This window comes from Prunus dulcis, chromosome 3 (assembly GCF_902201215.1).
Source record: "Prunus dulcis chromosome 3, ALMONDv2, whole genome shotgun sequence".
NCBI lineage: Eukaryota > Viridiplantae > Streptophyta > Magnoliopsida > Rosales > Rosaceae > Prunus > Prunus dulcis.
Genome location: NC_047652.1, coordinates 14061591 through 14074948, shown reverse-complemented (window position 1 = coordinate 14074948; position 13358 = coordinate 14061591). Strand labels below are relative to the sequence as shown.

The window sequence follows — 13358 nt, the reverse complement described above, 5'->3', positions numbered from 1 at the left end:
CCCGTCCCCGTTTCCGGCGGGGGACTATCCCCCATACCCGCCCCGAATCCCCGATTTTTTTTGCACAAAAAATATTTATCATATATTTTAACATTAACTTTCATATTAAATTATCATTGTACACATCCAAATTAACTATAAAGTTCAACTCAACTATTCAAAATCACATCAATATGAAATTCTAGAAAAGATTAGGAAGAATTAGGAGAGAGAGGTTAGCTTAGGGTTAAACATAAATATTATAATTATATATTTATTTATTTAAATATAAACATATATATTTTCGGGTCGGATTCGGGGATGGGGACGCCAATACCATCCCCTCCCCATATCCGTCGGGGATTTTTTAAGTTCGGGGATCCCCATACCCGATAACCATTTGGCCCCGAAATCTCCCCCCATTAGGGTCGGGGACCCGACGGGGACCCTCCCCCGCGGGGATTTTTGCCATCCCTATTCCAGCCCGAGTTTGTTGACGTCAGCAACAAAAAAATTTTAAAAAATTCTACAAAAAATACAAAACATTTCAGATTTTTTTAAAAAATAAATACTTAGTTGTAGTTTTCACTTCCCACACTAAAACTCTATACAAATTTCTGTCCTCATATCTCATGTGAATAGTTGTTGCCATGGTAATTGGTGGAAACACCACAACCTTTTGCAAGGGCAGCAACTATTCACGTGAATAGTGGCTTCCCTAGCCCCCCCTTGCCATGGCAAAGGGCAAATGAGTGGAGTTACTCTTAGGAGGACTTCCCTATACCGATGCAAAGATAGTAAAGAACACTGCAATGTATTTCCACCATCTTAGCAGCCTACGAGATTTAATTTACTAACATAATTTAAATTACTCAAGTCTTGAGCTCTCAATGAATTCTGTGATCCATCAAACATGTCTTTTTACTTTTCGTCTAAAGAGATGCAGTTGGTATGGCACAGGCATACCCAGTCAACATATTCATGTTAAAAAAAGGTCGGATGAATAAATTGCAGCCCCATCCAAATACTTTGTGTTAGATAAAAAATGTAATAAAGTAATTAAAAATTCAATGAACATAATCTCACTCCTATTTACAAATAAGAGTTGTTATTGTTTAATTGAGTACGACCCATTCAAGATAAAAATATCTCTTAATTATAATCTCTTTGGAAAGAGAAAACCCTTTGATTCCAATATGAAGAATGAAATAAATAATGGAATTTACTTGATGTTACGGCTGCATCCAGGGATCAAGCCTTTTGTAGTTCCACATAATTTGATTGGACTTTCAAGGAATGAATGACCCCTTGAAAGAATTTGTGGTATGAGAAATATTTTATGGAATTTGGATGAATGTGGTTGGAAAATTGGGGCCCCAGGGATTGCAGTTATCTGGATTGAATTTCCATTGCCTACGTATCCTTGGCGGAATTAGTTGAATATTTGGTTGGACTTTCAAAGAATAAATGACCCTTTGAAAGAATTTGTAATTTGAGAGATTGAATTTGACATTGAAATTTGCACCCAGAGAATGGAATGGTTTTGACATCCCAAAGAAAATTAAAAGGCATTTTAAAGAGCCCATTAATTTACTCACATATGTTTTTGGATTAATATGAGAAATATTTTGGGCTTTTGAGAGTTAATGGGTAATTTGTTTTGTCAACCCATCAATTTGAGGTCTTGAGTTGGCCCATGTGGCTTTGGATTTGAAAGATGTCTATTTGGAGTAGTGGATTAATCCAAACTGAGTCACTCCCATCTTTATCCGGAGTAGTTTGAATTAAACTTGGACCAATTTCTATATCTCTTCAGCTAGCTAGCCATAATCACCTTTGAGTTTGAAACGCCAAAACCAAAGGATATCAAAACAAGGTTGGTCCTTTCCTTTGCTCCTTTCTGTCAGAGTTAGACCTTATAGCCTATTAAATTATTAGTTTAAAGTCTGGGAACTTGAAAGGCATCGTCTGTTTGTCAAAAGAAATATAGAGCTTTTGAACCAAAAAGAAGTACAGAGCTTATTATTCTTTATTTCCTACTTTTCTTCTTTTTTGTCTTTTTCCTTCTTCCCTAAACTCTTGTTGCTTGGCTTTCAATTGCTCTGGCGTGAGAGAGGGCTTTGAAGCCTCAACTTTGGAGGAGGTGGCTTTTTGTGTGGCTATTGTCCTGGTGACTTGTGCTACCCACTTGTGCATTTTTGGTCTGACAAGAAGGCAATTTTCTTTTTGTTTCTTTTCATCTTCCTTGCTTTTGCTGGTCTCTCCTTGGCCTTCCCAACTCTGTGTTTTTTTGTTCTGACACAATAACATAACCTCAACCCTCTTTTATTTTAGAGTAGGTCCTGTAAGCCATTTCTTCTTTCTTTTCCTTATGTGCAACACGAATTGGGTTTCTTTGCCTAACACAACATGCACAAGCCGAAGAGCTATTTGTGTATTTTGTTGAGTTTGGCAGTACCAACTTCATAGCTGAAGCTTCTCCCATTTTTTAATCTCAAAGTTCAACCATGAATCCATGCTTGACCTTTTTTTGGCTTTTTGTTGTTTCCTATGTACTTGTGGCAGACTTCCACCAAAATGGGTTTTGTCTTTACCCATTATGTGTTTAGAGTCCTTCGGATAATAATAAAAATACTCATCTTTGGTTTTGTATTGACTTGACAGGAAGGCTTTCTTTGTTCTTGGCTTATGTTGCTTCTGGGTTCTTCAACAGCCCCAACACAGGAGGCTTCTTGGTGAGCCATTTTTTCTTTTGCTGTTTTTTTGCTTGCTGATGCTTTGTGCCTTCTTTTCTTTCCAATTTGATTGGAATTTCTAAGGCTTTGCATATTTCCCTTTGCAGACTCACATCATTTGAGAGGGCCATCATACTGCCCATTGAGGTGCTGGTTTTGCTTTGTCTTAGTTGCTTCATGTTTTGCCAACAACAAAGTGAGAACCTTTTGCAATTTGCTGCAGAGGAGTGCTGGCTTAGTAATTTTCGTGAGCTGTCTGACTTGGGATTTTTCTTTGTTGGTTAATTTTGAAGCACAGAAAGTGGGTGTGAATCATCAGCTTTTGTAAGCTTTCTGGCACTCAGTAATTTCTGCATCTCCTTTAATATATTTTCTTCTGTTTATGCTAATGGGTGAGACTAAAACAGAGTTATTGATTTTCTCCATTTGCAGCACGTTTTGCTACCTGTTCTTTCTCCAATCTGCAGATTTGGAATTTTGCTCTGCTGAAGGTGGGTTGAGCATGTAACAAAGCATCTGAACTGTTGATGTTTTCTGTTTTTGGTACTCAAGAACACTCACAAGGTCTTCTCTGAGTACCACAATGTGCCTATGGACACTCACAAGGTGTTCACAGCACTTGTACAGTGGGATTCTTGTAGAAGCCCATCTGTAATTCACAATAGAGAGGTCCTTGTGAGAGCTCTCTTTGTGTAAGTAGCATAATTATTGCCAATTTGGGAGGATTTGTTCACATTTTTTCCCTGCTGAGGTCTCTGTTGATATGATAAATTTCTTGATATCAAACATGGAGGAAGTTCAGGCTTCTGTACAATGGCCTCACATACATATTTTTTTACCTGCAAGTCAGTTATTCATAAAGGATACTTAAATGAATTTCTTTATACCTTCTTAGTGGTATTGTGACAGAGCTTCGTATCTCTTTTGTTTGCTTCTATTCTTTGGATTTCTGCAGCAGTTCGGTGTTTCTTTTTTTCTTATGTGTATTTCTGCAGCAGTTGGGTGTTTTTTTCTTTGTGTATTTCTGCAGCAGTTTGGTGCTTTTTCTCTTCTGTGTTCTTTGCCTCCTTTAGTCCCTTTTTATAGACTTAGAGGAACTGATAGAGTAGAGCCAGTTATGGCCTCACGTACTGTGTGGGTGGGAGTAACTTCCCATTACAGTCACCCCCTCAACGTACATGTTCTAATACTGCTTTCAGTACGTTAATATTTTCTTTGTAAAAATATTAATATTAATTTATTTGGGCCTAAACCAATTTAGCAACAAGTCCACAAAACCATTTTAGCTATGAGCCCAACGTCTTTAAACTTGGGCCAACATTTAATTTGCTGTCAATGAATTTTTTTATTTCAACACTTTGTTTCAAATGTGATTAGACGCATCGAAAATTCAAGGGAGACTTTGGAAAAACCCAAGGGAGGGATAAATTTTTTAAAAGAAGCCAAAATAGACAAAATTGCCCTTATTTATTTTTGAATTTCCTAAGGCATCATTTACATTTGTATGTCTTTGATTTGAAAGTTAGGAGGTTTTTCTGTCTTTTTTGAAAAAGTTTTGGCTTTTTTCAAAAGTAAAAGTTTTTTTGTGGTTAAAACCTAAATTTACTAAAATTCAAAGGCAGTAAAATAGTGAATAAAATATATGCTAATAAACATTACAATCCATCAGTTTTTGTCCTCCGAGACCATGTCCCTTGATATTAGATACATCATAAAAAGTAGTGCAATCTACATAATTTACAATACAGTTTACTTGGTCAATCTCCTATCAAATTGTTAGATCTACTCAAGAATGTCAACCAAATTGGAGAAGAGACCCTCACATGGGATCTCTGCTGTACCAAATGGTGGTCTAGATGTACACAATTACCAAGCTTTCAATCAAATTTTCAGCCTAGTAGCAAGAGTGAGACATGTTTGCATAATTTTGTACCTACTACTTCCGAGGAGCATTTTTCCATGGAGAATCACATTAATGCTAGCTATGTTATGTACTTACTACTTTGCTACGTAAGGTCTTTATAACTAGATAGAATTTACTGAGTCACCACCTTCACTGCTTTCAGTATCACTGCTGCTACTCGCGCTCTCGCTTTCACTTCCACTGCCACTTCCACTGCCGCTTTCACTCCCACTACTCTCACTCCCACTACTATCACTAGAGCTTGAAGTCTGCTTCCGTCCCACCTCAGCATTCACTTGAGCTCTAAGGGCTTCTGCAGCATTTGGGACATTATCCACCACATCATCTACATCTACATCAGCAATCTCATCATCCAGATCACCTGGATGAGGTATGTTAATGTCAATGCCAGTGTGAAATTCATTTACAGGAGACTTTCCTTTCCCAGTTGTTTCATTCCCAACATCATCATCATCATCATCATCATCAATGACAACATCTACTTCTTCATCCATCTCATCACTTCTAGGTTGTGCATCAGGAGATGCAGCTGGTGGATTTGGTAAGGAAGGTGGACAATCAAAATCCTTGTCAGCTTCAGATGTTGGGCCTGGGGCTAGAAAGAAGATTATAAAAAGTATCAACATGTTTTTTTTTTTTTTTTTTTTTTAAAGCTAGATTAAAAAACTGCAATAATTAAGGCATTTAATGTAAGTCCATCTGTTTAATCATCAAAAGTCAATTCAGAACACCAAAATACCAAAGAAAAAAAATCAAACTACCATTGATTTTATTGCAGTATACGCAACTGCAATTTTATTTTATTTTTATCAACATTTAATTTTACAAATTCAACTTTTCTGTTCAACTTCAAATTGAAAATAAAAAGTATAAAAAAAGAAGGATGATTTATATAATCACATGTTCTCTGAAGGCAGTGTATTTTGCACAGAAAAACGTTTTAAGCTAATAAGAACAACTTTCTCATTAAAAGGCTCCACCTGGCGCAGGATAGCGAAAGAAAGTTGACGGTCATCATGCATCTGTGACTTACATGTATCATCTTATTTTGTGAAAAATAAGTATCATTATGACATTATTATTTGAATTTGAAGAAATCCAGTCATGAAGGTCAAACATTAGAAGATTGCATCATATAATGCAGAATAACAAAATTCCCATAGAACAAACAGGGGTTTAAGAACACATGTACCTATGCTCTCTGAGTTGTTGATATCAATTCCTTTCACCTCCACCTGTACAATTACATGTAAGCAAGAAGTTTGAATCATCATATAATTGTAAGAATTCCTGTAAGGAATGTGCAATCAGAAAGAGATGTTCATGCTATTTAACAAATCCAATTCTTTCACAATTCTATTTAACAAAAGGGAAAATTTTTTGCAGCATTCAATACTTCAGGTTATAAGTGAAGCAGAACAGAAGGATATGGGCAACTTTCTCTAGATATGATAATAGCAGTTAGCACACCAAGAAGATGAATTCAGCCCCATAGACAGCAAAAAGAAAATACAAAGTATAACAAAGACGCAAGATTTCATTTGATTCCATGATGTGCAAAATAATAATAGTGAGGGGTATGAGTTTCATATTGCTACCGCTCCCATTCATAAGGAGGTGATTGTGACTGATTAGTGCAAGCAACAAAGACCGCGCACACAAACCACATGTGCCAGCATAGGCAGATCTCTGATATTCAGTATTCTGGTTGTGGTGGTCAAACATAAATTATATGACGCAAAAATTGGTTTAAATCCCAGATATTGCAAGCCCTGACCTTAACTCTACTCAGGTTTCATAGATTGTATCACAAGATCAAATACTCTACTGCAAAGTCAATCAATATCCCTGGATATGCAATGCGTATGCAATTACACATACAATTATCCCTGTTTTGAGACAGATCACACTTCAGCCTTCTTTCTTCATTCAACAGATATGAATGATAATAAAATCAATGCAACTTACCGGCATATGAGGAAGAACATCCTTGTTCAAAGACTGAAGCTTTGCTCCTTTTCCACCAGATGGTGGAGAATAAGATTCCGGTGCTGAAATTGATGTACTCGTGACTGAGGCTGCTGGAGCTGCAGATTCACCAGGCAGCCTTAGATGTCTCAACCGCTTCACTGCTCGGTGCAACCTCTCCAACCGAAAACTCTCACCATCAAAGAACAAAACAGCATCATGCTCCTTGTAATCCTCACTGACACCTTCAAAAGTAACCTTGGGTTTTCCTTGTTGGTTGTTGTGAAACTCAACTGTAACCCTGTTGTCCTTGCTCTTGTGGAACGAACCAGGTTGATTCTTATCAATTGAAGCTGGTTTAAATTCATCTGAAAAAAGAAAAAGAAAATAAAGTAACAATCTTGGTACAAAGTTTGACATCATGACTCTCTATTGGTAGCAGAGAAGTTCAAATCAAAGAACAACTAAGTGATAGTATAAGTTTCTAATTTCACAAGTTTTGGATGGTGCAAAGTAAAAACAAAACAAGTTTACACAATTAAAGACTTGAAAAGCTTTATATTTAGATTTTCTTTCATAACAGACTAATCATAATTCATATATGATACTCCGAAAGCTTTCATTTTCCTCAGTTTTCTGGGCAGACAAACAGAACCCACAAAAAATTTATAGGATACTGAGACTTACAACGTAAAGTACAGAATTTTGGGGAGGGACGGTGATCCACAAAGGAGGAACCTAGGGATAGGTTGTACCATCGGTCAGGCTCTGGAGCAGTGTTTGGTTCATCGTTATCGTTGTTCTTCCGATTTTTAGCCATTTTCTAAAGCTCAATTTCTACACAATTTACTATCTGAGTCGAAACTGAATTTTGGTACCAAATAGGAAGTTGAAATTGGAAACCCTGGGGTTCTAGGGAGGGATTGCAAACGAAACGAAACCACCTGCAGAAGAAGAAATGAGGGGGCATTTTAGTCCTTTAACCTCTAGTCCGTGACTGTGTCACTGTCACTGTGTCAGTGTGATAAATGGTGACAATGGAATCCAGTCCCAGACTCTAGATCGACCCGAAGGCCCGACCCGACACTGACCCGACCCGTTCTTCACAATCATTTTTGGATGATTTTTAATACTGGAGAAGGTGGTAATTGTTTTGTGGGTTGTGAAGTTGTGATGGCTTTGGCTTTGGGTTTTGCTCATTCACCGAGTCCTTTGCTTTCTCTTCATCAGAAGCCAAAACCCACATTGAGATTGGCTGCATTTCGATGCTCAGCGACGCCTAGCAATGAAATAATCCTCAGGACTTGCAAGAATTGCAAAACCCAATTCGACCCTTCCATCAATAACCCCCGGGCTTGTCGCTTTCACACAGCTCATTTCGGAGGTAGCTGATTTCTGCCTTCTCTTCTTTCTTGTATGAAATTAGATTTAATGGTTTTCATGAATTGTATATGTTCTTGTTGAATGACATTTTAAAGCCAAAGGGTCTTAAACTCTGTTTTCTTGCTGATTAGCTTGGCTTTGAATGAAGTTAACCAAAATTTCTGGGCTTTATGAGCCCAGAAATATTATAAGCATACTCATGTTTGAATATTGTGGCTTCCTAAGTTTGAGTATTCAATTCTATGTGCACATACTCGCTGAATTCGAAACTTACCTGCCGTTGAATTCGAAATTCTTGTGAGTGAGTTCCTGTGTTTATGTTTATGCATGTGGGACTTATGAACTTTCAGCTATTATGCAGTGCTAATGGGTTTTGGGCGATTCATGTTTGTCAATTTCTTGGAAATGCATTAGTTGTAAATTTTCACCTGCATTCTTCGAGGAGGACGAAACAGTTGTGAATTTGCATTGGTTTGTAGTTTGCATTTCGGCCAAGATTTTTGCTGTAGGCTAATCAGCAAACGCTCTTGGGCACAGTAATCAAACATAATCAACAATTTGTGATTCATTTTGCTATAAGATGGGAAAAGGCATCCGTTTGTAAATATTTCGGATCACTGAAAATCTTAAGCATGATCGTTTTTCAAGAAGGCTTCTTCTTGTGGGTGGAAAGGAATACATAGGGGAAAGGTTATGGGAGACATAACTCTCAAACAGTTGGAAGGGAATATGTAGAGTTTCAATGTTGCTTAAATATAATCGTTATCATCATTCCTGCAGTGAAATAATATTATTAGCTTGTGGATTGTGGTTTTGGGGTTTCAAGGATATATCCAATTCGGAGAAATTAAGTCGTCAGCGGTCTTGCTTTTTCAAAACTAATGAGTAAGGAATAATTGAACTGGTTAGCAAAAGTTAACTGAACGCAGGGAGAAAGAATCTCGAGGTCTTGTCTATATTTAAAGATATTATTCAATGTGGCTGACTGAGTTTAGATAATTGAAGTGAAGGCTATGTTTCTGCATTTTTCTTTTCATGAATCAGTGGCTCTTCCATATCTAAAAGGCAATGCATGAGAAAGCAACTTGTTTGTGTATCCATATGTATCTCTATATATAGAAAGTTTATAAACAAATAAAAGAGTGCATGTCAAAAGCAATGCCTTTTTTTTTGTTTTTACTTTCTGCTTAAACTCAGACAGAATAGAAAGGGACTTATTCCTCTTAAGCTCAGTTTTATCTGCTTGAGAAATGGAAGGAGTTGACAAGGAGTGTTTTTCTTTCAGTATTGTCTTCATATTGCTCAAAATTTACTTTGTGCTATTTTGTATCAGTTGCAACTGAAGTTTATTTTATTTTTTTGGGTCCATGAAAGGAGTATAGTTTATATGGTTATGTCACTTAGATCGTATTACACTGATGCCCAAAGATATGATGAAGCTTTAATTTCATTTTAAAATACCTTGTTTGAACTCTGTTATAGTTGTTAATGTCATGTTTATTTACTTATTCATTTCCCCATAGTTCCTAGTATCACGTTCAGTGTGTTATATCTTTCATTCCAGATGTTTTGGTTTTCTGGTATAGTGCTTTTAACACCTGTGCTCCCTTAGGAGAAACAAAGAGGAAGTTTGAGAGTGTGCACACTGGGGGCACCATGAACACTCCTGACTCTGGAAAAGTTGTTCAATACTGGCATTGTTGTGGATCTGAAGATCCCTTTGACCCTGGATGCACAGCTGCTCCTCACTCATCCTATGATGACTGATGCTGTGTTATAATCCTCCCCCACCGGTACATGATTCGATTCACCTTGTATGTGTGAACATTTACTTACACTACTACGATTTTGTTCATCTTTTTCCATTTTCTTGTTTCCCTGTGTATGCAAACCATATCAGATTAAATTTTGAGCTTTAAAATTTGTTTATAAGCTAATTTTTACTATTATTTCTTCACTGTTGTGATATTTGTGTACAAATCAATTGATGAAATGATTTTCAAGTTCTATTATCACATTAGGTCTCGAATGATAGAAGAGATCCATAAAGTGGAAGGACAATTGTCCGTAATATGATATATCATCGCAGATTTCGTTGTAATTAATTCGGATATTATTATCCTTTCTTGCTGTATTATCTATGGTTGACTTGCTGGCTATATGGTAAACGAATGCTAGCCGTTGATTTGTACGACGCTTGTAGTGGGGCCCACACAAGTCAATGGCGTTCAGTCACGCACGCACCCGACCGATGTTGGGCACCTCTCCTAGAATTATAGGTCTGCTTCAGTGTGGACTTGACACGTGGAATTTCTAGTCTGTGTCACATATGTTAGATTCAATGATATAACATTGTCCGTAATGCTACAGATACCAACTTAATATGCCAAATTTTCGACACCAATATAGTACACTAATTTTGAGTACCAACTGATATGTCAGGCCACACATTTTGACACACATTTTAAGCCATTAGATTTAGGCACTTTCAATGGTTAAGAAAGGACTTAAAATGGCAAATTAGTTTATATTTCTTTAATTATATGCATTGGGAATATCAGTAGTTTATAGCTTATATGCTCTCTCTCTCTCTCTCTCTCTGTCTCTCTCTCTCTCTCGCGTGTGCGCTTTTAAAACTCTTCTTCTTCTCCTTTTTTTTGTGTGTGCTTTTAAAACTCTTCTTCTTCTCCTTTTTTTTTTCTTTCTGTAAAAATTGTTCCGGTGGCTTTCTGGCAATGATGAAGTAGATGCTAGTCTTAACCCCACCCGCAAACGCAATACACTTCCAATAATTCTCTTTTCATTGTCTTTTAATTACGATGCTCTAACCCAGAAAACGGTTCAAGCCCTTTCATCTTCCCCACCTTTTGTTCTCTATATTGCTTTCAATTCTGACCTGCCCGCATCTTTCACGGCTGGATTGAACGGAAAAAGAACATCAGTACTGTGTATTAGTATGTCTCTCTTCCCCCACTCCCAAACAATTTCCTCAATCGCCAAATTCTCTCTCATCTTGTGGTTGGTACACCAGTCATAACAAACATCGACGACATACCACACGATGGGTTCATCACAGGCTACCTTCAAACAAAACTAATTTTGATGGGGACAGCACATAGCTTACAGTGAGAAGAGTTCTTTTTGGTTCAATTTTGTGATATTGCAACAAAGGCTTCAGTATTTGTACATCACAATGAGACCGAACTTGCAATGCAAGTAAGAGAGATTGAAAGAGATAGGTACTTATGGACGTCTTCTGTTTTGGTTCAATACTTCAAGTCTTTTTTCTGCTTTTTTTTTTTTCCCATGTGATAACAGAGAAACAGAAGCTTCATGCTCTGCTGTTAGTCAAAATTTAAGGCTTTCAAAGGTTCTCTTTTCCTCCCTTAAAATTTAAGTCTTTTAAAGTTTCTATTTTTCTCCTTCTCTTTTGTGGTAAATCAAGTTTGTTCATACTTATGGAACCCATTTGAAAATTTCAGAAGAATATTTTTAAACTCTGATATTTTTTCTGAAATTTCGAAGAAGACAAGAAGGTATGAGGAGGAAAGGTGAGAGAGAGAGAGAGAGAGAGAGAGAGAGAGAGAGAGATAAAGAAGAAGACGGCTAAGAGGGAAAGGAGAGAGAAAAGCGGGTGGTGTAGAGGAAAGATGAACCTGTGTAAATGTTTTCACAAGTAAATTTTATTTTGAAATAAAATGATCTCATATGCATTTCTAACCATTGGATGCTCTTAGATCTAAAGGCTAAAAATATGTGTCAAAATGTGTGATTTATGTGTGTCTCCCAATCCTGACCCTATATATATATATAAGAAAATGTTAGGGAGACCAATTTTAGATACCAACTTATGTACTATACGCTCTGCTCTATACACAAGTTAATATATGAAGTTGTTACCGATATATATATAGTTACTTTCTTTAATGTTGCATACATTGGAAAGTACCTACATACATTGACAAACTTAAAATTATGAAACTCGGTGCCATAAACAATTCATAACCCTCTATGCTTGATTAAAACACTAATAAAAAGCGCCGACCCTGAATATGAATGTCAAATGCTGGCCGGCTTCGCTTCACCAAGTCACAAGCAGCTAACCATGCAACGACACGTGATACCATGATTTCAGATCTAACTAAAAAACGCGGAGAAGCAACACGTGTCAATCACCCACTAGCCTTTGGTTGAGGCTTTTAAGTTTTGTTTTGCCCATCCTTGGATCTTGATGTGTACATCTATAAATACAGAACCAATAGTCAGTTCTCTACATCGATCCAAAAACACTCTTCACTTCAAACATCTTTCTTCCCATGGAAGCAAATTGTCTTTGTTCATCGCCACTTCCTCCTCCGCCATTTTTCTCTGGTCAATCTCAATGTCCAAAACTTGGATCTGGGCACAGAAGATCAAAGCGATCAACTGCTAGAACTGCTGGCATGGCTGTTGTAGCCGCTACAAGGGACCATTACGGAGGGCGATCTACCGTCGAAGAGAGCTTGATTGTTCTGAGAAAACGTATTCATGAGATGAAAATGGTGGAGAGGAACTACGAGCCTCCTCAACATTGGATGCATTGGGAGAAGCAATGCTACGCAAGTTATGATGAGTATATTTGCAATTTGGTCGGTTGTCTTCAATCATATCTCATGAACACCAGGCCTAGTTCAGCTATCTCCATGCTGCTTCTCGTCACCGTGAGCGTCCCAGCGTCGACGGTCATGATCTTGCTGCGTTTCATGGAGGTGGCTAATGGGGCTCTATCCGCCGTTCATCAACTTGGTTGATGTGGTTAGTTTTAGGGGTTAGCTTTATGTAAATTTTGTAAATGTACAATATGAACCTCGTTGCCTTGTCTTGAGATACTCATCCACATCTGTTTTCATCTGCTTCAATTTTAGAGTTGCATTAACCTTGGAAATAATACGTGGAGACCGGCGGATTTCAGCGAGCAAGTCAATCTTCAAGTTGGGAGTAGGTATAATATCGAATCCATGCATCTCGTAGGTATAATATCGAATCCCTGCAAGTTTTGTTGTTGCAGATCTGATAGACTTATTGTTGGGTGCATGATTCCAATATAGGAATATCTGTTTTTGATGTTAATGTAGACGTGATGTGGTGATACTTCCACTCAAAATATGCCACGTATCATTTTTTAAAAATAGTTAAAAGTTTTTTATTTATTTATTTATAATTACAGTTGGACTTTGAATCTATTTTTATCTTTAAAATAAAATTGAGAAAATAAGAACATACAAAAGACAAAAGAACATTCAGAAATTAAAACATGGGTTTTGTAGATTTTTTACATTGCAGATTGCATAAGCAGCTTGAAAAAGAGCAAAATGTAAAAATGAGTAGAA

At 37.1% G+C, this 13358-nt stretch overlaps 3 protein-coding genes and 1 long non-coding RNA gene across 6 annotated transcripts; 3 read left to right on the top strand and 1 right to left on the bottom strand.

Moving 5' to 3' along the window:
* Positions 1 to 2165: 2165 nt before the first annotated feature.
* LOC117622547 lies at positions 2166 to 3602 on the top strand. 2 transcript variants are annotated; one of them, XR_004585004.1, is made up of 4 exons: positions 2166 to 2478; positions 2644 to 2714; positions 2822 to 3038; positions 3147 to 3602. It is a non-coding gene; the product is annotated as an uncharacterized LOC117622547 (long non-coding RNA). The 2 variants fall into 2 exon arrangements; XR_004585003.1 differs by lacking the exon at positions 2166 to 2478 and having other exon boundaries at positions 2497 to 2714.
* A 723-nt stretch (positions 3603 to 4325) lies between these two features.
* LOC117623395 (ELL-associated factor 2) lies at positions 4326 to 7571 on the bottom strand. 2 transcript variants are annotated; one of them, XM_034354356.1, is made up of 4 exons: positions 7294 to 7571; positions 6607 to 6974; positions 5831 to 5873; positions 4326 to 5167 (listed from the first exon to the last, which is right to left on the bottom strand). In XM_034354356.1, exons 1-4 carry the CDS (start codon positions 7424 to 7426, stop codon positions 4740 to 4742), a joined length of 972 nt encoding a protein of 323 aa, XP_034210247.1. In that variant the 5' UTR covers positions 7427 to 7571; the 3' UTR covers positions 4326 to 4739. The 2 variants fall into 2 exon arrangements, with proteins under 2 accessions (XP_034210247.1, XP_034210246.1); XM_034354355.1 differs by having other exon boundaries at positions 4326 to 5233; positions 7294 to 7570.
* A 102-nt stretch (positions 7572 to 7673) lies between these two features.
* LOC117622299 lies at positions 7674 to 10004 on the top strand. Its single transcript, XM_034352933.1, has 2 exons — positions 7674 to 7990; positions 9602 to 10004. Exons 1-2 carry the CDS (start codon positions 7726 to 7728, stop codon positions 9754 to 9756), a joined length of 420 nt encoding a protein of 139 aa, XP_034208824.1. The 5' UTR covers positions 7674 to 7725; the 3' UTR covers positions 9757 to 10004.
* A 2246-nt stretch (positions 10005 to 12250) lies between these two features.
* Positions 12251 to 13179, top strand: LOC117622788. Its single transcript, XM_034353560.1, has one exon. It carries the CDS (start codon positions 12306 to 12308, stop codon positions 12777 to 12779), a length of 474 nt encoding a protein of 157 aa, XP_034209451.1. The 5' UTR covers positions 12251 to 12305; the 3' UTR covers positions 12780 to 13179.
* Positions 13180 to 13358: the final 179 nt, after the last annotated feature.